Raw genomic sequence first — 19,546 nt, 5'->3', positions numbered from 1 at the left:
CCTCTGCACCAGCACAGTCAGTTGTTCCTGTCCCTGAGCTGCTGTGGCAGGAGAGATGACACAACTTCTGGAGCTGGATCACGGAGCCAATACAGCAAGAAAAATAAACAGGGACATGTGGTTATTTTTAAGTTGGAGTGTTTCTGTGCTCAGGTCCTCTGGCCATCCAGCACAGCAGAGCGGGTGGCGCTGCGGGAGAAGCTGGTGGCTGCAGGCAGGGACTGCTGGGGAAGTGGCTCTGCTCTCAGGTCAGGTGGGTGTCTCTTTGGGACACAACTTATAAAGGGCAAGTCACCTGCGTTTTTTGGGGTTTTGTTTTTTTTAAAGGGAACACTTGAAGATGACACTTCAATACTTTGCTTGTAATTATTATGCAGAAGTCTCTGTAGAAAAAGAAATGAAAGTAATAGCAACAGCGATACATTATACAATTGCTTTTTGTGCACAGAGGCTGTTTGAAAAATATTGGATTTGACAGGTAAAGAGTAAGAATTTTTGGTAAGTGGCTAAATCAAAGGCTGACTGAGACTTGCCCTTTTCTAGATAAATCCTATCATGCTTGTGTTCAATGGAACAATTTTTTTTTTCTGATCACTGTAACTACCTGTAAGAGGAGGAGGAGGAGGACCTTTTCTGTGCCTCACTGGTACGTGCTTATCTACAAATGACTGAAGGACTGTTCTAAAAGCAAAATTGTTTAAGATCTGACACTTCAGTTTACTATTTCCTTGTGTGTGCACCTACTCAGTTGCTGTAAAGTTATGCTACTGACTGACGTGCTGGTGACATCAGCTAAACTTTATATTTTAAGGGCTAAAATGTGGTTAAGTGTCAGGTTTTTAATTTGTTGGAGATGTGGTGATTCTCAGGCAGCACAGAAACTACATTGCTGTGACTATCTTCTAATACTTCAAAGAAAAGTTTTTACCCCAATTACATTATCAGCCTACCTGGTGTGTGCCCTCACTGCTGAATTGGCACAACCAAGACACGACAGGAACAGAGAATTTCTCACGCTGAGCTGACAAAACGATCATTTGAGGTTAAATCTGAAGTTTCCTGTTTTTTGTAGTTCTTGCCTTGTTCGGTCACACGTGGAGTGAAGAACAGTTTAAGTTCCTCTTTTACCTCATGGTAGCCTTTTAAATGAGTGATTTCCAGATTGAAATATCCAACCTATCATAACCCCCTAATCTTTTTATTGTAGAAGGTGCTTTAGCTAGTTATCACATATCCTAACTTTATACAGGAGTTTCCCTAACCCCCATAACCAAAGAGTAGAAGTCTGCATTTGTTTTTATTGCTGTAAGTTGTTTAAGGCCTCTCAAATCCACTGCTTCATCACTCTGATTTCAAATCTCATCCTTGTGTTCTTTGTGTAAAGCATTTGTGCGCTAGAGAATTATGACCCTTTCCTGATATCTGAATATACATAATACTGAGTGCCCCAGTGTGTTATTTAGTCACTGTGAATTAATCCTCATTGCTTGGAGTTCAGTTCTCCTCTGTGAAGCTAAAGGTGTGTTGAAACACTTTCACCCAGTCACCACAGGTGTTCCAGTGCATCCTAATTCATAGTAAAGTCAGATGAGACAACTTCTGGTGCTTCTCTCCTAACCATGGGCTCTAACTACCTGTTGAAGGGAGCTTACTGATCAAAAACTACCTCTTTTTGGCAAGTCTGCGTGGACTGGCAGCCCTTTTTGGTTCTGGCCACTTCTCAAGTCTGTTAGCCTGTGTTTTTAAAGTCTGTTGCTTAATTCTCTTCTTGTCCCTTCTGCCTAAGTATGCATTATTTTCTACCAAAGTTTATTTAAGCCAAGTCACTTCGTAACAGGAAGACTTAATGGGTTTCCCTTGATGGGAGAGATGTATGTTTATGCTTCAGCTTAGTAACCGAAAGATAATTTTTTTTTTTCAAAGTTTGCCAGTATAATGCTTGTATTTTATTTCATGGGGACTTTGATGTAAAATGGCAGCTTTACTTCTTAAGTGTTTTTTGTTCTGTCTTGGGGGTTTGTTGTTGGTTTGGTTTGGGCATTTTTGGTGGCATTTTTGTGTGTATGCAATTTATTTTTTTTTTATTTTACTAATGCCACAAAGCTGGCTTTAAATATTTTTGTATAGTATTATATGTTTTTTCTGTAATCTCAAGCACCCTTTGAGCATTCTCTGGTTAGGCTTTTGTTGGTAATGAATGATTAGAGAGTGGTGTTTGCACAGTATTCCCACACATGTACAATGTAGATGCAGTTATAAATCATGCTGGATTTATTGGCCAAACCTGTAGAAAGGAAAATGTGGAAAAAAACCCCATTGCCTGTCCCTTTCCCCTGACTGACACAAACTGTTTCAAGTACTTCATCTTGAATATGTAGTTTATTTACTAGGCTTGTTTGTCAGAACGTTGGCACCGTATCAGACTGTGGCTGTGTTTGCTTTGGGATACCGAGGAATGGCTGAGAAATTAGATGTGAGTTACACTGAAGAATTATTTAAACAGAGGAGTCATTTGGTCCTCTGCAGGTAAAAGGTTTGTGTCTGTCTGTGAGGAAAATGTAAATATGCTGTAAAGGAGACCAGAGTGTGTGGGTCTGTTGCCTTTTTATGGCTTTATTACAATTTGTGTCTGTACTGAGATTGGGAAGGGTAGAAACTTCTCTGTTAACAAGAGTGAAATTATTGGGTACAGATGTGGTGAATAAGTGAGTGTGTGGGTTTGCTGTTGAGGGTTTTTTGAGGGTCACAGCTGGGGGAAAAAAAAAGTCATCTCTTTGCTTATAGTGCCTTAAAGGAAGTACCTTAAAAAACTGTATCCTTAATGCCAGTTTACAGCAAGGTTTTCCCACCTGATAAGTCATGCAAGGAAGATGAATGCTTCTTCATATAATGAGCTGTCTTAGTAGGTAGTTTAGTAAAATTCAAAAGGCTTTGGCAACAATATGCTTTTCAGAGGAATGATTTAATATTTTCATCAAGGTAAGGGAGTATTATTGTGAGGGATAATGTTCTGGAGAGCAGGGACTTGAGAATGAATTAAAAGTAATTCCAGTAGCCTTAAAAAAAAGTCAGCTTAAAGAAAACTATTAGATACAAAGTTGTTTTCTATAGCAATTTTCTTTCTGCTTGAGCAGATTTTAAAAATGTGAAAGTGGTGGAGAGTTGGCTTTGATACCTCATAACATCAGCAGTGAAATTTCCTAAGATGTATGGCAGTGGCCTGCTAGCAAGGTGGTGTTTATTAATAAAAGGCATTATTTTAAAAGATTTGATACTATGCTGACTTGATAATATCCCATCCTTGCATGTATTCGCTCTGAGTGACGCAGTACATGTTCATGTGAATTGCCAAAGGCCACCTTGGAAAATGTTATTTCTGTGGCTGATTTTAAAACTTGTCTCCTATAGAAGTTTTAAATCACAAATAGGACATTTCGTATTTATGAAAATATGGACAGTATTGTACTTATACAGTGGATCACATTTTGTGAAATACACTTAATTATTTTTCCTAGAACTCTTTGCCAGTGCAACCTCCTGGTGAGTTGCCAGATATATGCAGAGCTTGCATTCCAGTGTGTATTTGGGGATTGCCCAAATGTTGTGGTCTGTAATGACTTTAAGGACCACTTTCCGCCATCACAGCGGTGGGAATGAGTCCCTCTTAGGGTAAAGGAAGACTAGGAAGATAAGCTACTGAACTGCATTGAAAGGCAAGATCTCGGGTAGGAGCAGAGAATAAATTGTTAAAAAGGAGGTGCAATAAATCCAGAAGCTGCAAACAGCGCTTTGTCATGGGCCAGCCCGCGGGGGCGGCCCCGGGAGCACCCTGGACAGCTCCGGGCAGCGCTCGGGGCAGCGCTCCAGCAGCCGCCCGGCCTGGCAGCACCGCTGGCCTCGCTGCTGGGGGTTGGTTCCGTGTCATCTACATAAAGCAGATAATATGATTTGACAGTCAGTCTGCAGGTTTGGCTGGCTGGCTGGCTGCAGGCCAAGGAGGAAACAGGATGGAGTGATGTGAGTAGAAGGAAGGTGTTATAACCTCTTGTTCCTTCAGGCCCAATCCATGGCAATTAGTAATGGTCAGTATCATAGTGGGCTATAGTAAAGAACAAGCCTTATTCTGCAGGTTAAGTGTCTGCTTGTGGCTCCTGGACTTGGAAAAGCCTGTTAGGTCACTTCGGTCACAGCCAAGTAAATTATACCTTACAATGACCAAATGTTTTGTTATGCCCAGATGGTAAAGTATTGCTTGCATCTGTGTTGCATGGCTGTTTCTTGTTTGTTTTAAATAAATCATCAGTCTTTTCAGTGTCTCTGAGACATCCTTACTTGTGTGTTTTGAAACAAAAATGAGAGATACACAAGGAGCATAGCAGGAAAAAAAAATGCAGCCACATGGGTAAATTAGCTAAGTAAACTGCTTTAATTTACTGTGCTGATACTGTAGTACTCTTTAATATATAAAATGCGGAGCTGGAATAAATTCTATCCATTTTGAGCTCTGCAGAAAAAGACAAATGTTGCTGACAAACTTCATGTTGTATAAAAGCAAGTATAATAGTATTGGGAACAGCTCAGCTGGTCATTTAAGTGAAGCAAATAACCTGAAATGAATTTAGGAATAACAATTTTGGAATTGTTTCCTATATTGAAAACAGAAGACTAATCTTGTTTTATAGCGTAGTTAAGTATGTATCTCTGCATTTACTGACCATCAGAGAAACATGTTTTCATAATGTTAAGTCCCGCTTAAACTACATTTCCTTGTTTTGTTTTTATTAAAACTGCTTGCAAGATGCCTGTTTCTTTGTTGAATATGGACTTTATTGGGTGACCTAATATCCTACTAGTGCCAGGTAATTATTACTTTAGTGTCACTAAATGAAGCAACTATTCTTGAAATGCCATGCCAATAAAAGTTAAGGGGAAAAGGGTAAGGTATCAGTTTAGGCAAACAATCTGTAATCTGCAAGTAAGTTGCTCTTTTCATTAACAGTTGTCTGATGCCCTTCTCTGTCTTGTTGGCTCAGAACGTATTACATTTTCTTATTGCTCAGCTGATTGCTGGATATAATTATGCTCCAGATAATAAGATTGTTCTAAGTATAATTACACATGTCATTCACATTATGAAATGTTTAGGAAAAAGGGTAACTTATGTTGACATTTGGAAACTATTAAAATGAAAAATTATCCTGAACCTCTGAGGCTGTGTTTAATTAGAACTAACTTCTGGACTGTTAGCTAGACTGTTGTTTAACTGTAAACTGCATAATGAATGTGATCTTGACTAGTGTTTTATAATTAAATTTGTAAGGAGCTGATTTGCACAAATACACAGTGTGCATTTTTGTGTTCTGGAGTGATATTAATTTCATGGTTAATGAAGTTTACATTCTTAAACTGGTATTTAATAAGGTCTTATCTGTGTGGGTTTTGTTGATGAAATGAAAAATCAGGTTGTCTTTCTCATGCCTGCTGGTAGGAAACGCTTTGCATTCTCAAAGATTTGATCACAGCAAAATGTAATCCGTATGAACCTTAATATGTTGAATGTCGCTGGCAGACCAAATATAAGCTTGAAGCTTGTATGAGACTGCCTTTGCAGGCGGTGTGGTACAGAGGTGGGGGTTTAGCCAGGAATGAATAAACTTGTTTGCATTGTTGCTCAGGATATGAAAGACCTGTTTTTCTGCCACTGACCCTGAATCACAAATTTTATATATATTTGTTGTCATAACCTTGTACATATGTTGTCATGTGTAATGAATGTTGAGGATGAAAACATGCTACAATGGGTTCACAGTTCAGATTCCTCGTAGCTCAGGTTCATGGTGCAGGTTCATAGTTCCAGGTGTGAGCTACTTCACAGCAGTACTGAGCTAGAGTAGGGAAAGGTCATCCCAAGGAAGGTACTAAACTTGTTTTCTCTGTTGTTCATGATGCCTTTCTCTCTAGAGGTTGCTATTTGTTTTTAATAATAAAATATTTTTAGAATTTGAAGTGTTTTGACTTCCGTCTTCTTAACTTGTATCACATTTTTAGCTACCCCAGGTTCTAAGACCAGTGATTCCTCCTCTTGTAGTGATTAATGTGTGTTGGCTCACTTGATGGAAGAGGAACACAATGCTGCGATTCCTCGCTTTATCTGCCAGGCATTAAACAGAGCTCAGCAGGACTTGTGAGTTGTTCAGGACACGAAGAGTTGTGACAAGAAGTTTATTTTTATACTTAGTCTGGTTGAGGGGCCTCTCCATTGCTGTGCTCCACCGATGCTGTTGAAATAGAAGCAGCAACGGACGTAACTAGAAATTGTTGGTGAGAGCTGAACTAGGGAGAGGAGTTCCTGAATTTTTAAGTGTTTCAAATTTGACATTAATTTTTATAGGACTGACATCAGTTTGGGAACAGGTAAAAGTTAAGAAGTCATTGTTTTGGTCTTGAATGCTTAGACTCTGACAAATACTGTTTTATAGGGCTAGCTGGCCACCTTGACTAAGTACTTACAGAAACAACCTTTGCTTGCTTTTTGTTGTTCAACTCAAGGGTTTTTTTCTATTTGTCAAAAATACATTTTTTTTCCTCATGGAAAAAAATACTTTACAAACAACTGTTCATAACTAATAACATGTATCCTCTGTCTCTAATAATTTGTTGAAGATGTTATGCTCCAAAATTTTTATTTCTTTTTAGAATAATTGCTCTTAATTTCTTTTGCTGGAAAATAACAGCTACTCTGCATCGTCTTCCAGCATACCTTTCTTGTTTTGAGGCTGATCGTGTGAATAGCAGTGTATGTTTGTTTATATGCATAGGGTTTTAATGCTTTCGTTGCAAGGTAGTTGTAATGTTAGATGATGAAATAGTCTTAAGGAGCTTTAAAATTAAACAAGGGGGGAAAAAACCTCTCTCCTCCATCTGATCTTGAACTTTCTTGAACTTTGTTATGGCACCATGTTTTTAGTGCTGGCTTTAGGTTTTGGTATGAAGCTTTTATGAAACTTGCACAAACGTTAAGAGATCAGAAGCTTTATCATTAAGAAGAATGCTCATGCACATGGAAGTTACTACATGTTTTTGTCTAGGTTTCAGAAATATAACTTATGCAGTAAGTTTTATACTTAGTTGTTAGATATGTTATATCAAAGAAGTCTGTGTAACTGGCTGCTGACTCTCCTTTTATGATACTCAATCTGTGTAAAAAGAATGTATCAAAGCAGGTTGTGTATTTTTTGTTCTTTTTAAAGCAGTTGGTGTTATGTGAAATGTGTCTTGCTTACTATTCAATGCCCCAATAGTTTCACCAGCCTAGGAAGTATGAATTTGGTAAGCAAAACTATCCAGAATTTAAATGGACTCTCAGCATAGAGTGTACATCTACCTTTGACCTCTTTGATTTAATATATCTGCTGTTTATCATGTCTACAAATGGAAGCACCGTTTTTCTTTCACATTCTTTTGGGATATATCTGAACTCACTTTTTTTGGGTTTCATTTCTGCTTTTGAAGCTGCTACACTTACTGGCTTAATTAATATTTTAAGGAGTGATGAGTGAGTTCATAGCTGTGCTTTGACGATTCTGTCAGTTCCCAAGAGCTGGTTTAAAACAACTGACTTGAATGACTTAAAGTTCATTGATATGTGTTGTCATACTAATAACATTAGGAAACCTTCATGTATTATTGAGTGTCTTGTGAGTGCCTTAAGTGAAAATGGTGTTGTGAATCATAAATTGCTGCTTAGTGCACATTAATGTGGATTGATTCTGTTTGTTTTGTACTAAATAATTCATGTTTCCCAAATGGTTCTTATTTTTAATAGGGAAAAAAATCCAATTGAATGCAGCAGACTGTATTTTTCAGCTCTCACTAGATGTATGTATTGCATGGGAGGAATGCACTGTCTGTTTCTCTAGCCTCCTACCTCTTTTTTTGGGTATTTGTTTAATGACACCTGATTCAGAGTACAGAAGCGTTTGCAAGAGGGCTGTTAAACTTCCAAAGCAAGTAATACAGGCACTTTCAGTACTGGAGGCTTAAATTTGCTTTGCTTCAGGTATCTCATGCCCATCGAGGAAACAATAGTGTAGGCTTCTCTCTCTGAAAGTACTGTGAAGTTGTGATTTATTATGAACTTTCAAACAGAGCAGGCCTTGACCGAACTGTGCTACATATGCCAAGTGTAAAGACAACAAATATCTGTCTCTAAGATCAAATCTTCTCTTGGAACTTCATATGGATAAACATTTCCTAAGCTACTTGTGCTGTTTATCTTACAGTTCTTAAAGCAGTTACTTGCAACCCTATAGCATTGGCATGTCTTTCAGGAATCGAAGGACTGAATACTTTTCTTTACATGGTGCATATTACATGCGTTTTCTGACTTATTAAGTGCTGCAATAGACTTGTAATTGAGAGCCAGAACTTGTGTCTAATTCTTTGGCTGCTAAGTTTAGCTATTTAAAAGTAAGCTTTACCTTTTTAAAGAAAGGGGAAAAACTTGATTACAGTGGCTATGGGTGAGGTATGTCTGGACTGCATGCACTACTAAGACACATTTGTTTACTGACAGCCAAGCTAATGCTTCTGTCAGAACTACACTATCATATGCTCCCAGGATGCATGAGATGAGCCTTGGTGAAATTGCCTCAGACTGAGTTGTATGCGACAGGTAATATGACTTATTTGTGTGTCCCCCAGCCATCCTTTACGAGCTAAGCATTTGGAAGATTTGTTTTGGGGCTTGAAATATGTGTCAGGAATAAAAAGCTCACCAACCTCTGGTAATGCATTTGGCTGCACTTCCTCAAGAAACAACATGGTTTGTTTTATTCCGAAGCTCAGGTAGCAGTATTTTTTTATTATTTTTCTTTTCAGGTAGTTGTTTGTCCTCATCCTCCCTGTACTGTGAAGGAGAACTTCACATTGATAGCTGTGCCCTTAGCTATCACAAAACCTTTGCAGAGACAAAATTTACAGACAGACTTTTAGCTTGGTGTGGAAGCAGGTGGGAAGTAAATGTTTTTACAGAGGTAACTTCCAGTACCTGTCTCCAGTGTTTATCCAGCAAGCACTGCTGCCCATATGATAAATTATGTGAAATCTAGCGTTAACACATCACTGTCCATCATCTTATGTCATCTGTGTTGAGTCAAAAGAGCCCTGGTCATGAGATAGCTGGGCTTGGCTGATGTTTGGCACCACCGTATTTAATGTTGCAGTAAAACAAAGTCCCTTGTTCTCTGCTCTAACAAGAATCACAGTCAGACCCATTTAACTGTCACAAAGTTTTTGCTGTCTAAAACCCGTAGCCACAACTTTATTCTAACTGCTGCCGTTGGAGCAAATGGACTGGGATAAGAGCTGCCGTTCTGCAGGTACCACATGGCTGTTCAGACACTGACTCATGAGTCTTACAATGTCCCTGAATAACTAACTAGCTGGGTCATTAAACTTTACTGTGTCCAGTGTTTCTATAAAGTTTCTCTCTGGGTGGACAAGTTCTTAATTACACACGTATCTCTGCAGAAACACTGAGGCCAGGGACACAATGAAATTAAGAGGTTGGGTACCTGCATGGCTAATACCGTTTTCTGTCTTGCAGAAGTTTTAAAAATGCTTTTTGCAGGGAGCAAAGCTAGTGAGCACTTCATTCAATATATCAGTCTTTAACATGGACTAGAATAAAATTTTCCTTTGAATTACTCTATAACTTTTTTCATCATGAAGAAACCATGGTTCCTGATATGTTTCTCCAATACAACGATATCACTGGACGTAGCTGGAAATCAGTTGCTCTAGTGCAGTGTCATTTCTGCTATAGTATAATTGGTGTCCAAGAGTACTGACAAGTCTAGGTCATTAAGCAAAATTATAATGAAGAATTTTGAGGTTTTTATGTAGAGAAATAAGCATCAGGCTTTCAGGGTGTCCTGAAATTGAGCATCTCAGTTGTAGTTAATGGGGTGCAGGAAGAGAAGGAAGAATTGTAGCAGGGCAAAAATTGAATTAGCCAGGACATAGTGCATTTTCGTTTTGTCTGGAGATATGAGCAGTAAGCCAAAAACACTTGTTCTTTTGTTCTTTTCTGCAGTCCCATTTATTATCTCTTTTTAAAACAAACACACCTCACCTTGCCATTTTCCTGTCTTTTTTAAATTCTGACTAGAGGGAGATTCTGAGCTCGTAGGTGTCACAAAGGCTTTTGGCCATCAAGTGACATGTGGCTTATGCACTTGTGTACCTCTTTCTAAGACATCATTTTGGCCCGTTCTCATTAGGCATGTTGTTTCTTGTAAAGCTATTTTAAGAAAGAAATATTCTGTGTGTGAGAAATCTGTAACTTCTTATTCCTTTGTTACTGCTACCAAGAAAATAGTAGTGGGGATAAAAATGTGAGAGAAGCCTCTTAAAAGCTTTGCTTAGTGGGAAAGGGAGGTAAGAACAAATGTATGATAAATGTCACAGGTAAAGTAAAATTCTTTGACAGCTGTCATTCTGTGGTGGTGTGAATTTTCAGGAATTACTAGCATGCATGAACATATTCATAACAGACATGCTTTCCACCATTGTGGGAGAAGCATTGATGTTATGATGCATGTATTCTCCTGATAACCAAATATTCTGAAAATAGTTCTGTTGTCTGAGAGTAGCCGTGTGAAATTCTGTGTCAGATCCCGAGTTTGTATGCTAACGCTTGGTTTAACTCTTCAGCTGTTACTCCATACATAGTTTGTAAACCAGCATTCTACTGGAAACTTTAGTACTTGTCCTGAATATTGGAAGTGATGTGAATTGATAGCAAAATAACCCTTCAAATCACCAGAGTCTTGCGCTGTGAGGGCTGTGTTGGAGGATCTGTCTGGTTGCAACATGTTGTTCAGGAAGCCCAGCAAAGCCAACCTGCTGGAGCGGATTCAGCACTTGTGGTGGAACCCAGTACAGAAGCTGAGGCTGCAGCAGATTTCTTACTGTTAAGTTCTGTGCATACATACGTGTGTGTGGGTTTGGTTTTTAGTTAGCTGTTCTTTGGTCCTTTGATAACTGGCTCAAATCTTGAAGCTTTTAAGCGTCATACCACAGACAGATGATTTTTAGGCATACAGACTGATTTTTGTCAGAAGGGACCCCAAAAGTTACCCGCTCCTGCCTCCTGCTCAGAGCAGGACCAGCCTGTGTCCCCTTCCTCAGAGCATCGTCCAGGTGAATTTTCAAGGTCTGTGGGACTGAAGTCACCACAGCCTCTCTGGGCAACTTGTTGCTGAGTTTAATTGTTCTTGTTGGAAACTTTTTACTTCTGTCAAGCTGGAATTTCCCTGGCTGCAGCTTGTGGCTGTTTCCTCATGCCAGTTGCCTGATGCCCCTGCGGGATGGGTCTGATTCTGTCCTTGCAAAAACTGCCCACATATGTGAGCAGGTTTGCGTGGGGGATGTATGAATGAGATCCTGTGCCTCACTGGCCTTTCCTTCTTTTGGTTTTCTGCCTCTATTTGGCTACCTCAGCTGTTGCTTTGCTGAGGTCTAATGACACAAATGTGTAGGAGGTTTACAAAATGAAACATTTTTGCACATGCTTTGACCTATTTTTGAAAAAGTTTTGAGAAACACTGGAAATACAGGTGAAATTCCCAATTCTCTCCTCAGAAGAGCAGTGTTACTGTAGTACAGCTGCAGAGGACATCAAACCTGTTAATTATTCTTTAGCTTATTTTCCTTTTTTTTGAGTTTCAACTTAATAAGTTAGATAAGTCTTCTTAGATCTTTATTTGGATCAGAAAGATTCTTATTGTGAGCTGCCAGAACATGTGTCTAAGAAATGCAGCAACACATGATCTGTAGAAACATTTCAAACATTTGAGCTGGGCCAGTTTTGAGCTGCTACAAGAGCAGCCATCCAGAACCTTGGAGTTCTTAAACACGTGTTGAAGTCACTTGACATCAGCAAAATATTTCCTGTGGGTCTTTTTGGGAGGATGAAGGAGGGAGAGGAGGAAAGGCCAAATTCCAAGTACAGCTTCAAGTGTTGTTGCTTTTCATATTGACACTTTGGAGAGATTTTACTTTATTCCTTGTCTCTGTTCTTATATATGGACTTTATTCTTCCCTGTGAGTCTTCAGTTTTCTGGAATACTGATTGCAAAACTCCTGTGTTAGAGTAACTGTTAGAAACCCTTTTACAGTACTCTGGCATTAATTATTCCTAGAATTTCAATGAAATGCGAAGACAATTTAATGAACTTGAATTTTGCATTGGCAATACTCTGCCTTCTATGCTTATCTATTATCTGTCCATCTGGCAGCTCACATGCTTGTTGGCAGAAGTGCTTTTATTTCCTTTCCTGAAAATTTCTGGCATTGAATGTATAAACAAGCAGCACTTCTTTCTTCATTTATAATTCAGCGTGAAATTCTGAACATTATTAGTTAATTAATATTAAATATGGTGAATTCTTGCAAGTGCGAGTGTGACGCTGTGAAGTGAAGCATATGGAGCGGTCCCACCTCCCCGCAGTGAGAAGCTGGCAGACTGAGATCCATCTGTCCGCTGACACACGCACCAGCGCATCTCGGAGCTGCCGCCGAGCCAGCGCAGGCTGCCAAGAGGAACCGTGAGGGCTGAGAGCACCCGCGGTCATGGCGCGTTTTGGGGACAGCAAGTGGAAGACTTGCTTTCCTCTCCCCAGTTTGATAGATGCTTAAATAATTTGTGGAATCTTTATTTGAAAAAAAATGTGCTGACTTTTGGTTGCAAAATTAATTTATTAGTAGCAAATGTGTTATGGACCCTGAGCTCACCAGTGTGGTTTTTGCTTAGTTTATTTACTGGGAAGGCCCCGGATGTCTGCAGCCAGACAGAAAACATGCACTCCCTTGCTGGGGGAGAAGGTGAATTGCTCTCAACTGGAAACACTCTGTTATAATAGTGTATTGTGCTGGGTAGGCAGTGTAACCCAGATACCGCATCAGGGCTGTGTAGGAAAATACCTGGTGATATCCGCATGTGTCAGAAATACCTGATGTTCAGGCATAGAGCTGCAAAAAAGCAGGCTGTAAAAACAACCCTGTTTCCTAGGGATCTGCTGGGCTTTCCAGTGTAGAGGTGTACATATTCATCAGGTCGCAACTCCCAAACCATTTAGACAGATTGTCTCATTTTATTTAGGAGGTAGAAATTTGTAGTGTGATCAGCCATTTAATACATTCCCACAAGACGTCTGTAGAGGCTTTCAAAGTTAACCCTCCTGTTGATTGTTAACTCAAATGAAACGTTGATCTCAGAATTCAGCAGAGAAACAGGCCTTCTGAAGTCTTTTTCTCACTGCAGATAAAATTTGAAATTGCGCTAGTTGAATTGGTTTTGAATATCCTATTCCAAAACAGTTTGGTGAATACTTTCGAGAAAGTAATTAGTCCACAGACCTCTTCTTAGTGGTAATAGACAAAAGCCTAAGCTTGGAATTCCCCACCCCATGGAAGTATGCAAATCTTACCAGTTTAATTTCTGTTTTATCTGCAGAAAAGCAGCTTGCACAAACTCCACAGTAAGTTGAAACTTGTGTTTCTTGCATTTATTTTGTGATGCTTTGTGGCTTCCTGTTGTTATGCAAAAGTGACACTAATTAAAGTAATCCGTAGTGTGCCTGGAGAGGACTTGTCATAGACAGAAAATTGATTAACTTAGCTGGATATTGCTCACTTTTGACATAAGTTTTATATTTATGGCATGCTGTTCACAGAGAAAACTGCTGACAAATGTTACCTTTACAACTTCATATTTGGTATAAATGTACGATCTTTTTCTCTTGTCACTTTTTAATTTCTAATGGTCGTATTATGTGGAAGTGAAAGTTTCCCTTTGTGCTGTCAGCACCTACAGGACAGACAGTAAAATGGCCAGTTGTTAGTGTGATGCTCCCTGAAAGTGCTGCCCTTCCATCTTGGAGGTGATTTTTTTTTAAAATGATTTATTTAAAGGCATTCAGGTAATTCTATTAATGCTATATTGTACAAGGATGGTTGGCTTTGGGGAAGGTTGCCTTACTTGTGAAAAAGTTGTGATTGGTTCATAAACCAAAATGTGTTTTAAAGGCTTGTAGGCTAGGTAAGCATGACTTACATACAGCATCCTATTTGAAACTTCATTGCTAATACCTGGAGAACCAGGCTAATATACCTATTGATATTTTGCCTGACCTATAGCTGCTGTGGTTTGTGCCTTTTAAGACAGAACCTCTGCAAGTGGAGGGGGAGGAGGGGAATTGAGGCTTTAAATGTCTTTTTCTTCTTTTTTTAAATAATTTCTGAAGTTTTTTCTATTTTTCAAGACTTAAGTTGAAGGAACTGGTGAGTGGCACTGGACCTTGGACAGAAGAAGTAAACCCCATATATAAAACCCATCTTTAGTGGAGAGGGTTTCCATTACGTGTTATCTTTGGTCTGTCTTTGAGATATATAAAGAATTAGTATCTTGCAGCTGTAACAGGAAACAAATCTGTGTTACGAGTTAGGCCAGAGCTGGCAGAGGCGAGGCGGCCCTGGGCCTGACCCGTGGCTGGGCTGAGTGTGTGTTCCAGCATGGAAAAAGGTTTTCTTGCCCAGAAAGAGTTAGAAATGAAATTTCCTAAGACAGGACTAACTGCTGATCAGACAGTACAGGTCTGTGGACCAGCTAGTCTTCATGTGTGAGCGACTGTTTTTATCCCCCTATCTTCCCACACCTGTTTATCCATGAGTCATATAGATCCTTTCCTTTTCCTGCCTTTGGTTCCTCCCCATAACAACCCATAGTAGGTCTTGTGCAATCCCAAAAACCCGCTCTTCCCCCGCATCCCGTACCGTGATGCTCCGATCAGCTCCGTCCCAATGGCTCTCCGGAGCTGGCTCCCCAGGAGGGGCGTCACCCCTGGCTGCTGGTGCTGTGGCTCTCCTGGGACAACTCTTCTTCCAGCTTCTTCATGTTTCCTCATCTGCCTTTGGGCTTCTGCTCCTCTGGGCTTGTGGGGCTGGACCTGGGATGGGCCGATGGCTCCTGGGATGTACCAGGGAGTAGCCAGGTAGGGGGTGATTTGGGCTCCCCTCCTCTGTGGGTGTGCAGAGGAGCTTTCTATCAGATACCCAAACAATTTGTATGATAAACTGTATGAAGATTGAAATAGTCAATTTTATCTTTTTTTTTTTTTGCCTTTGTATGGTTGGCATTATTTTTAATATTGGATTTTGTTTGTTTTTAATATGTTAATGAGTATCAGCTGGTTTGTGAAGGGATTATCAGACTTAAAAATCTGTCATGCCTGCCTTTTGCAATTCATTTTGCCCACAAAAGTCTTATTTGTCATCCATAAAATAAATATACTTTGTCAGAGAATATATTTGCTCTGGTACTAATTCACTTGATTTATTTTTTATGTTAGATATTGCCCCCGTATTGTGAGAATACTTTCCAATTTGACTTTTGGTCTTCAGTGAGCAAAAGAAACAGCTTTTTCTAATACCTGCTTTCCTATCAGAAATTGAATTTTCTGGATGGGCGGTCACAGAAGCTCAGGCCAATGAATGGGAGTCAGCAATAGATTATTTTCTCAGGCATATTGGCAGTCGGACTGTGGATCTGTAGGAAATTGAAGGTGACAGAAGGGAGCCAGTTTCTTTAAAAATGTATCCTTAGAGACTGATAAAGTAAAATGCAGTTATATAAGATCTAATTCATCAAAGAATGTAACATTTCTGCAAGGTGATTTGCTTTCACTTTTCTTTTTTTGTTTTTTGTTTTGCTTTGGGATTTGCCGATTGTCTTCAATTTTTTTTTTTTTTCCTTAGTGAAACGCTTCCGAGAACCAAAGCATGAAAGACGGCCCTGGAAGATCTGGTATGTTTCTGCATGCTTCCTTCTTAATTGTTTTGTTTCTCGTGTGTTTTAGAAATTGAAGGAATGATTGTTTGCATATGAAAATTTTAAAAAGGAAAAGTGATAACAAGAAGTTGGTGACTGACCGTGAGGAACAAAAAAAGTTACCAAAATACATGAGTCAACAAAAAGTTCTCTTCTGTGTGTTCCCCTGCTAGTTCTTTCTTACTGAACACTGTCAGGAATCTCTACAAAGGTTTAGACATGCATTTAGATACAAAGCTTCGAGTTGTGCTCCCTCCTGACAATGGAAACTTACAGTTGCATCTAAACATCTCCAGCCTTCCATAAGCTTACAAGAAGCTCTCAGCTGGGCATCAACAGAATTCTGTGTTCTGTAGCTATCCTGCTATGTGCAACGTAGGGAACAGTATGGTAAAAGATATACATAGCCATAAAAGAATACAAGGCATAAAGGGAGTACTTGTTTTTATTACTTTTAAAAAGTAATTGGATTGTAGCAATGCCAACATAACCTGTACTAGTTTTGAGACCGGTGTAAATGTTAAGCTGGCATTCTAGCTCATGAAGACTTCAGTGGTTTAAATTCATCTCATACAATGCTGGGTTTCAAAACTAATCCTGACCTTTATTTTATTGAAAAAATAAATACAAAATCTTTGTGCACTACAGCCTACTTCAACCTGAAATTCTGAGTAGTGCAGTGATAGCCCTTAACTTTCAAGCAAAGAATCTTGTTCTGTGACTTGAGTATTGTTATTTATAGTATGGTGTACTGATTAGATAAGTAACTCACTGGCTTCCTGCCTTGTCTCCAACACTCTGCTTTATGTGTCGTGCAAGAGTTGTCAGAGGGGAGATGAATTCAGGCATAAAATGTTGTTTGGATCTGTTGGAGTGTTTGGATCTTTTCAGACATGGCAACAACAAAGTGGGCATTGGTCTCTGTAAAGAACACACTCTTGCCTACAGGATACTTTTGACACAATTCCTCTATTTAACATGTAATAAAACATCCACTGGAAGTTTTGGTTTTGTGCAAAGGATGATGATAGAAGAATGGTATGGTCTGGAGTCCATACTGAATCGATGGGGATTTTTTACATTTTCCCAGTAAGTAGCAAACTACTTGCTCTCTAACTCAGTCATCTGCTTTGGAGATAATATTTTCACGGTTCTGACTCTTTGGCTGTGTAGTCTAAGTTTCTGCACTACAGATAAAATTCAATGATACCAATTCTTGCTTTCAGGTGAAAAACATGTTGGATATTCAAGCAAGATAATATAGATGAAGGACTCCTTAGCCAGCTATTAAATTGTTCACCAGGAAGGACATGATGAGGATTTTTGGTTTTTTCTGTGCCGTAAACTTGATAAAAAGGCATAAACATAAAATAATTGAAATATCTAGGGAGGCTGGGATACTCATTGTTTACAGGAGGTTATTAAGGACTTAGGTTTAGAGAGGATTAGCTCTTGGATAATGCATATGATACCAAGAGGATATCCCTAGACGTTAAATCTACAGTGGTAAGGTTTCCAGTTACTATGATTTGATTTATTGTTAGCAATATTTGAGGAAAAAAAAAAAAAGGTAGAATTTAAAATGGAGCATTGTTAAATAACCTGAATACCATGACAGTTTATCACTCTAATGTTCCACATTTTAAGAAAAAATGAATAACTGAGATGGAATTCCACTTAAAATAAATTTGCAATGTCTGTGGTGTAAACAGTTTTGTGTCTTTAAAACTGTTTTTACTTTCTACAGGTTTTTAGATACTTCCAAGCAAGCCATAGGGATGTTATTCATCCACTTCGCAAATGTCTATTTATCAGACCTTACAGAAGAAGACCCCTGTTCATTGTGAGTGTTTCATTTCAAAATAATTGGTCGTTATGGAAGTTCTGCAGTTGAGTTTGGTGTATGTGGATGATAATGCGAGATAGAGCTGAGAAGCCACTTTTCATGGTAAAAATCAGTCACTCTCTAAAACCTGTGCTTTAAGCTTAGCTGATCATGGATTAGAGTTCTGCTCTTTTAGTTCATGGCTGACAGGACCCGAGCAGGCTTTTTCTGGGCTGTATATAGAGATTTTATACCAAGGGTAAACTCTTACTTCTCCCCTTTCCAGTTAATGAATGAAGACTTAGGATGGACACTGTAATATGAGGCCGTTAACTGCAGGAGGTGCTCAGGACCAAAGGAATAAATATAAAGTTGTGAACACTTGCCTCCAATTTCAGTGTTCACTGCAGGAAAGCTTTAGTATGAAGTCAGGTTGCTTTCAGGGATATTTAGCAAAAATTATTCATGCTTATGTTTTCTTCTAAAACCTGCATTAGCTACTGCAGCATTATTTTCATTGTGTTAGGAGCAGGAAATCTTGCTCAGTACCCAGGCAGTTAGTACAAAAATTAATTTTGTGATGTCACGCTTGGAGCAGTGTGACTAAGCACATCAGCATTTCACCGTAGTGTATTAAACCTGAAGATCTTTATGACTAAGACTCCATCAGGCTTTTTGCAGGAGCTCCTGAAGCAAGTGGTAATTGTTTGGGTTTGTTTTTGACAGAGCTCATGCTCAAAGCAGCTTACACATTCCTGGTAACAGAAGCTGTGAAATTACTTTTAAAAGCCCAGTAATTTGCCCTTTAAAACCAATCCAGCTTCTTCAATGGCATCTGTTCACTGTTGTCCTCTGGTAAACAAAGAGCTGCATAGCTCCAGGAATATGCTTGTATTGCTTCACAAGCCTGTTTTATTTCCCTTATTCCTCCTTGGTTTCTTTTGTGTTCCTACATGCTATAAACGTGCCAGTAAAACACTGCTTTTCTGTTCCCACCACAAAGCCTTTTGGTAGGGGAAATGCATTTATTTTATTTTAACACACTAACGGTGAAGCTTAACTTGTAATTATGACAGTTTCAATAATACCAGACATCATTGTAGGATTTTCCTCACTTACCAATTGAAGAATTTTCTGATAGACTTAAAAACTGGCAGGTGCAAATTACTTTCATTCCTTTTTTATATATAAAAGTACATATTCAGATAAGCTAACCAAAGCATGTCTAAAATTGTCAGTGTTTAAACATAAAGATTATTACAGTATTTTCAAATTTAAAAACTTTTTGCTGTGTACTGAGTTTTCAAAATAAAGGGTTTGCAAACATGTGCGTTCTTTTCTATGTTTTAATATAGCCTACATAACTTTATTTTCAAATTCCACTTCTCATGTAAGTGTAGCATGACACAAAACAAGTGAGAGGGTGAGGTAGAGAACTGTTATTCACTGTTCTCAGGATAACAAAAATTACAATGTGGAGCTATATAATTTCTCAGACAAGGGTGCAGGTCTTCCTTGTTATTAGAAAAAATAGCATGTTCCATCAACCAAAGCCACTTTTCTTTTCTGGGGAAAAATATATCTTAAGTGTGCAAGTGGGTCAAAAGTAGTGAGTAAAAGCAACATTTCTATCTGTGACTTTGAATTTGCTGAGTAAAATTATTATTATTTAAACATGGATAGTTTTCTGTTCTTTCCTGTTTTGTAGTTTGTGGGTTATTTTCAGAACAAAACCAGAGAATGTAGTTTTAGAAACCATTGTGGTGTAAAGCTTGGAAAAACTAAAACTGGAAGTTGCCGATGGTTTGGGAATGTAATGCTGTCATTCA

At 38.8% G+C, this 19,546-nt stretch overlaps 1 protein-coding gene across 2 annotated transcripts in view; it reads left to right on the top strand.

Moving 5' to 3' along the window:
• LOC308044263 (store-operated calcium entry regulator STIMATE-like) overlaps nucleotides 1-19,546 on the top strand; it is a 37,811-nt gene that overhangs the window by 2,521 nt on the left and 15,744 nt on the right. For both annotated transcript variants that reach the window (XM_080350832.1, XM_080350831.1), the window contains exons 2-3: nucleotides 15,820-15,868; nucleotides 17,640-17,735. In XM_080350832.1, coding sequence (XP_080206958.1) covers nucleotides 15,820-15,868; nucleotides 17,640-17,735 — 145 coding nt within the window. The remainder of the gene's footprint in view (nucleotides 1-15,819; nucleotides 15,869-17,639; nucleotides 17,736-19,546) is intronic.

Source organism: Nesoenas mayeri (genome assembly GCF_963082525.1).
Source record: "Nesoenas mayeri genome assembly, chromosome: 10".
Classification (NCBI taxonomy): domain Eukaryota; kingdom Metazoa; phylum Chordata; class Aves; order Columbiformes; family Columbidae; genus Nesoenas; species Nesoenas mayeri.
Note: the sequence above shows the minus strand (reverse complement) of the source record. Positions and strands in the feature narration are given on the sequence as shown.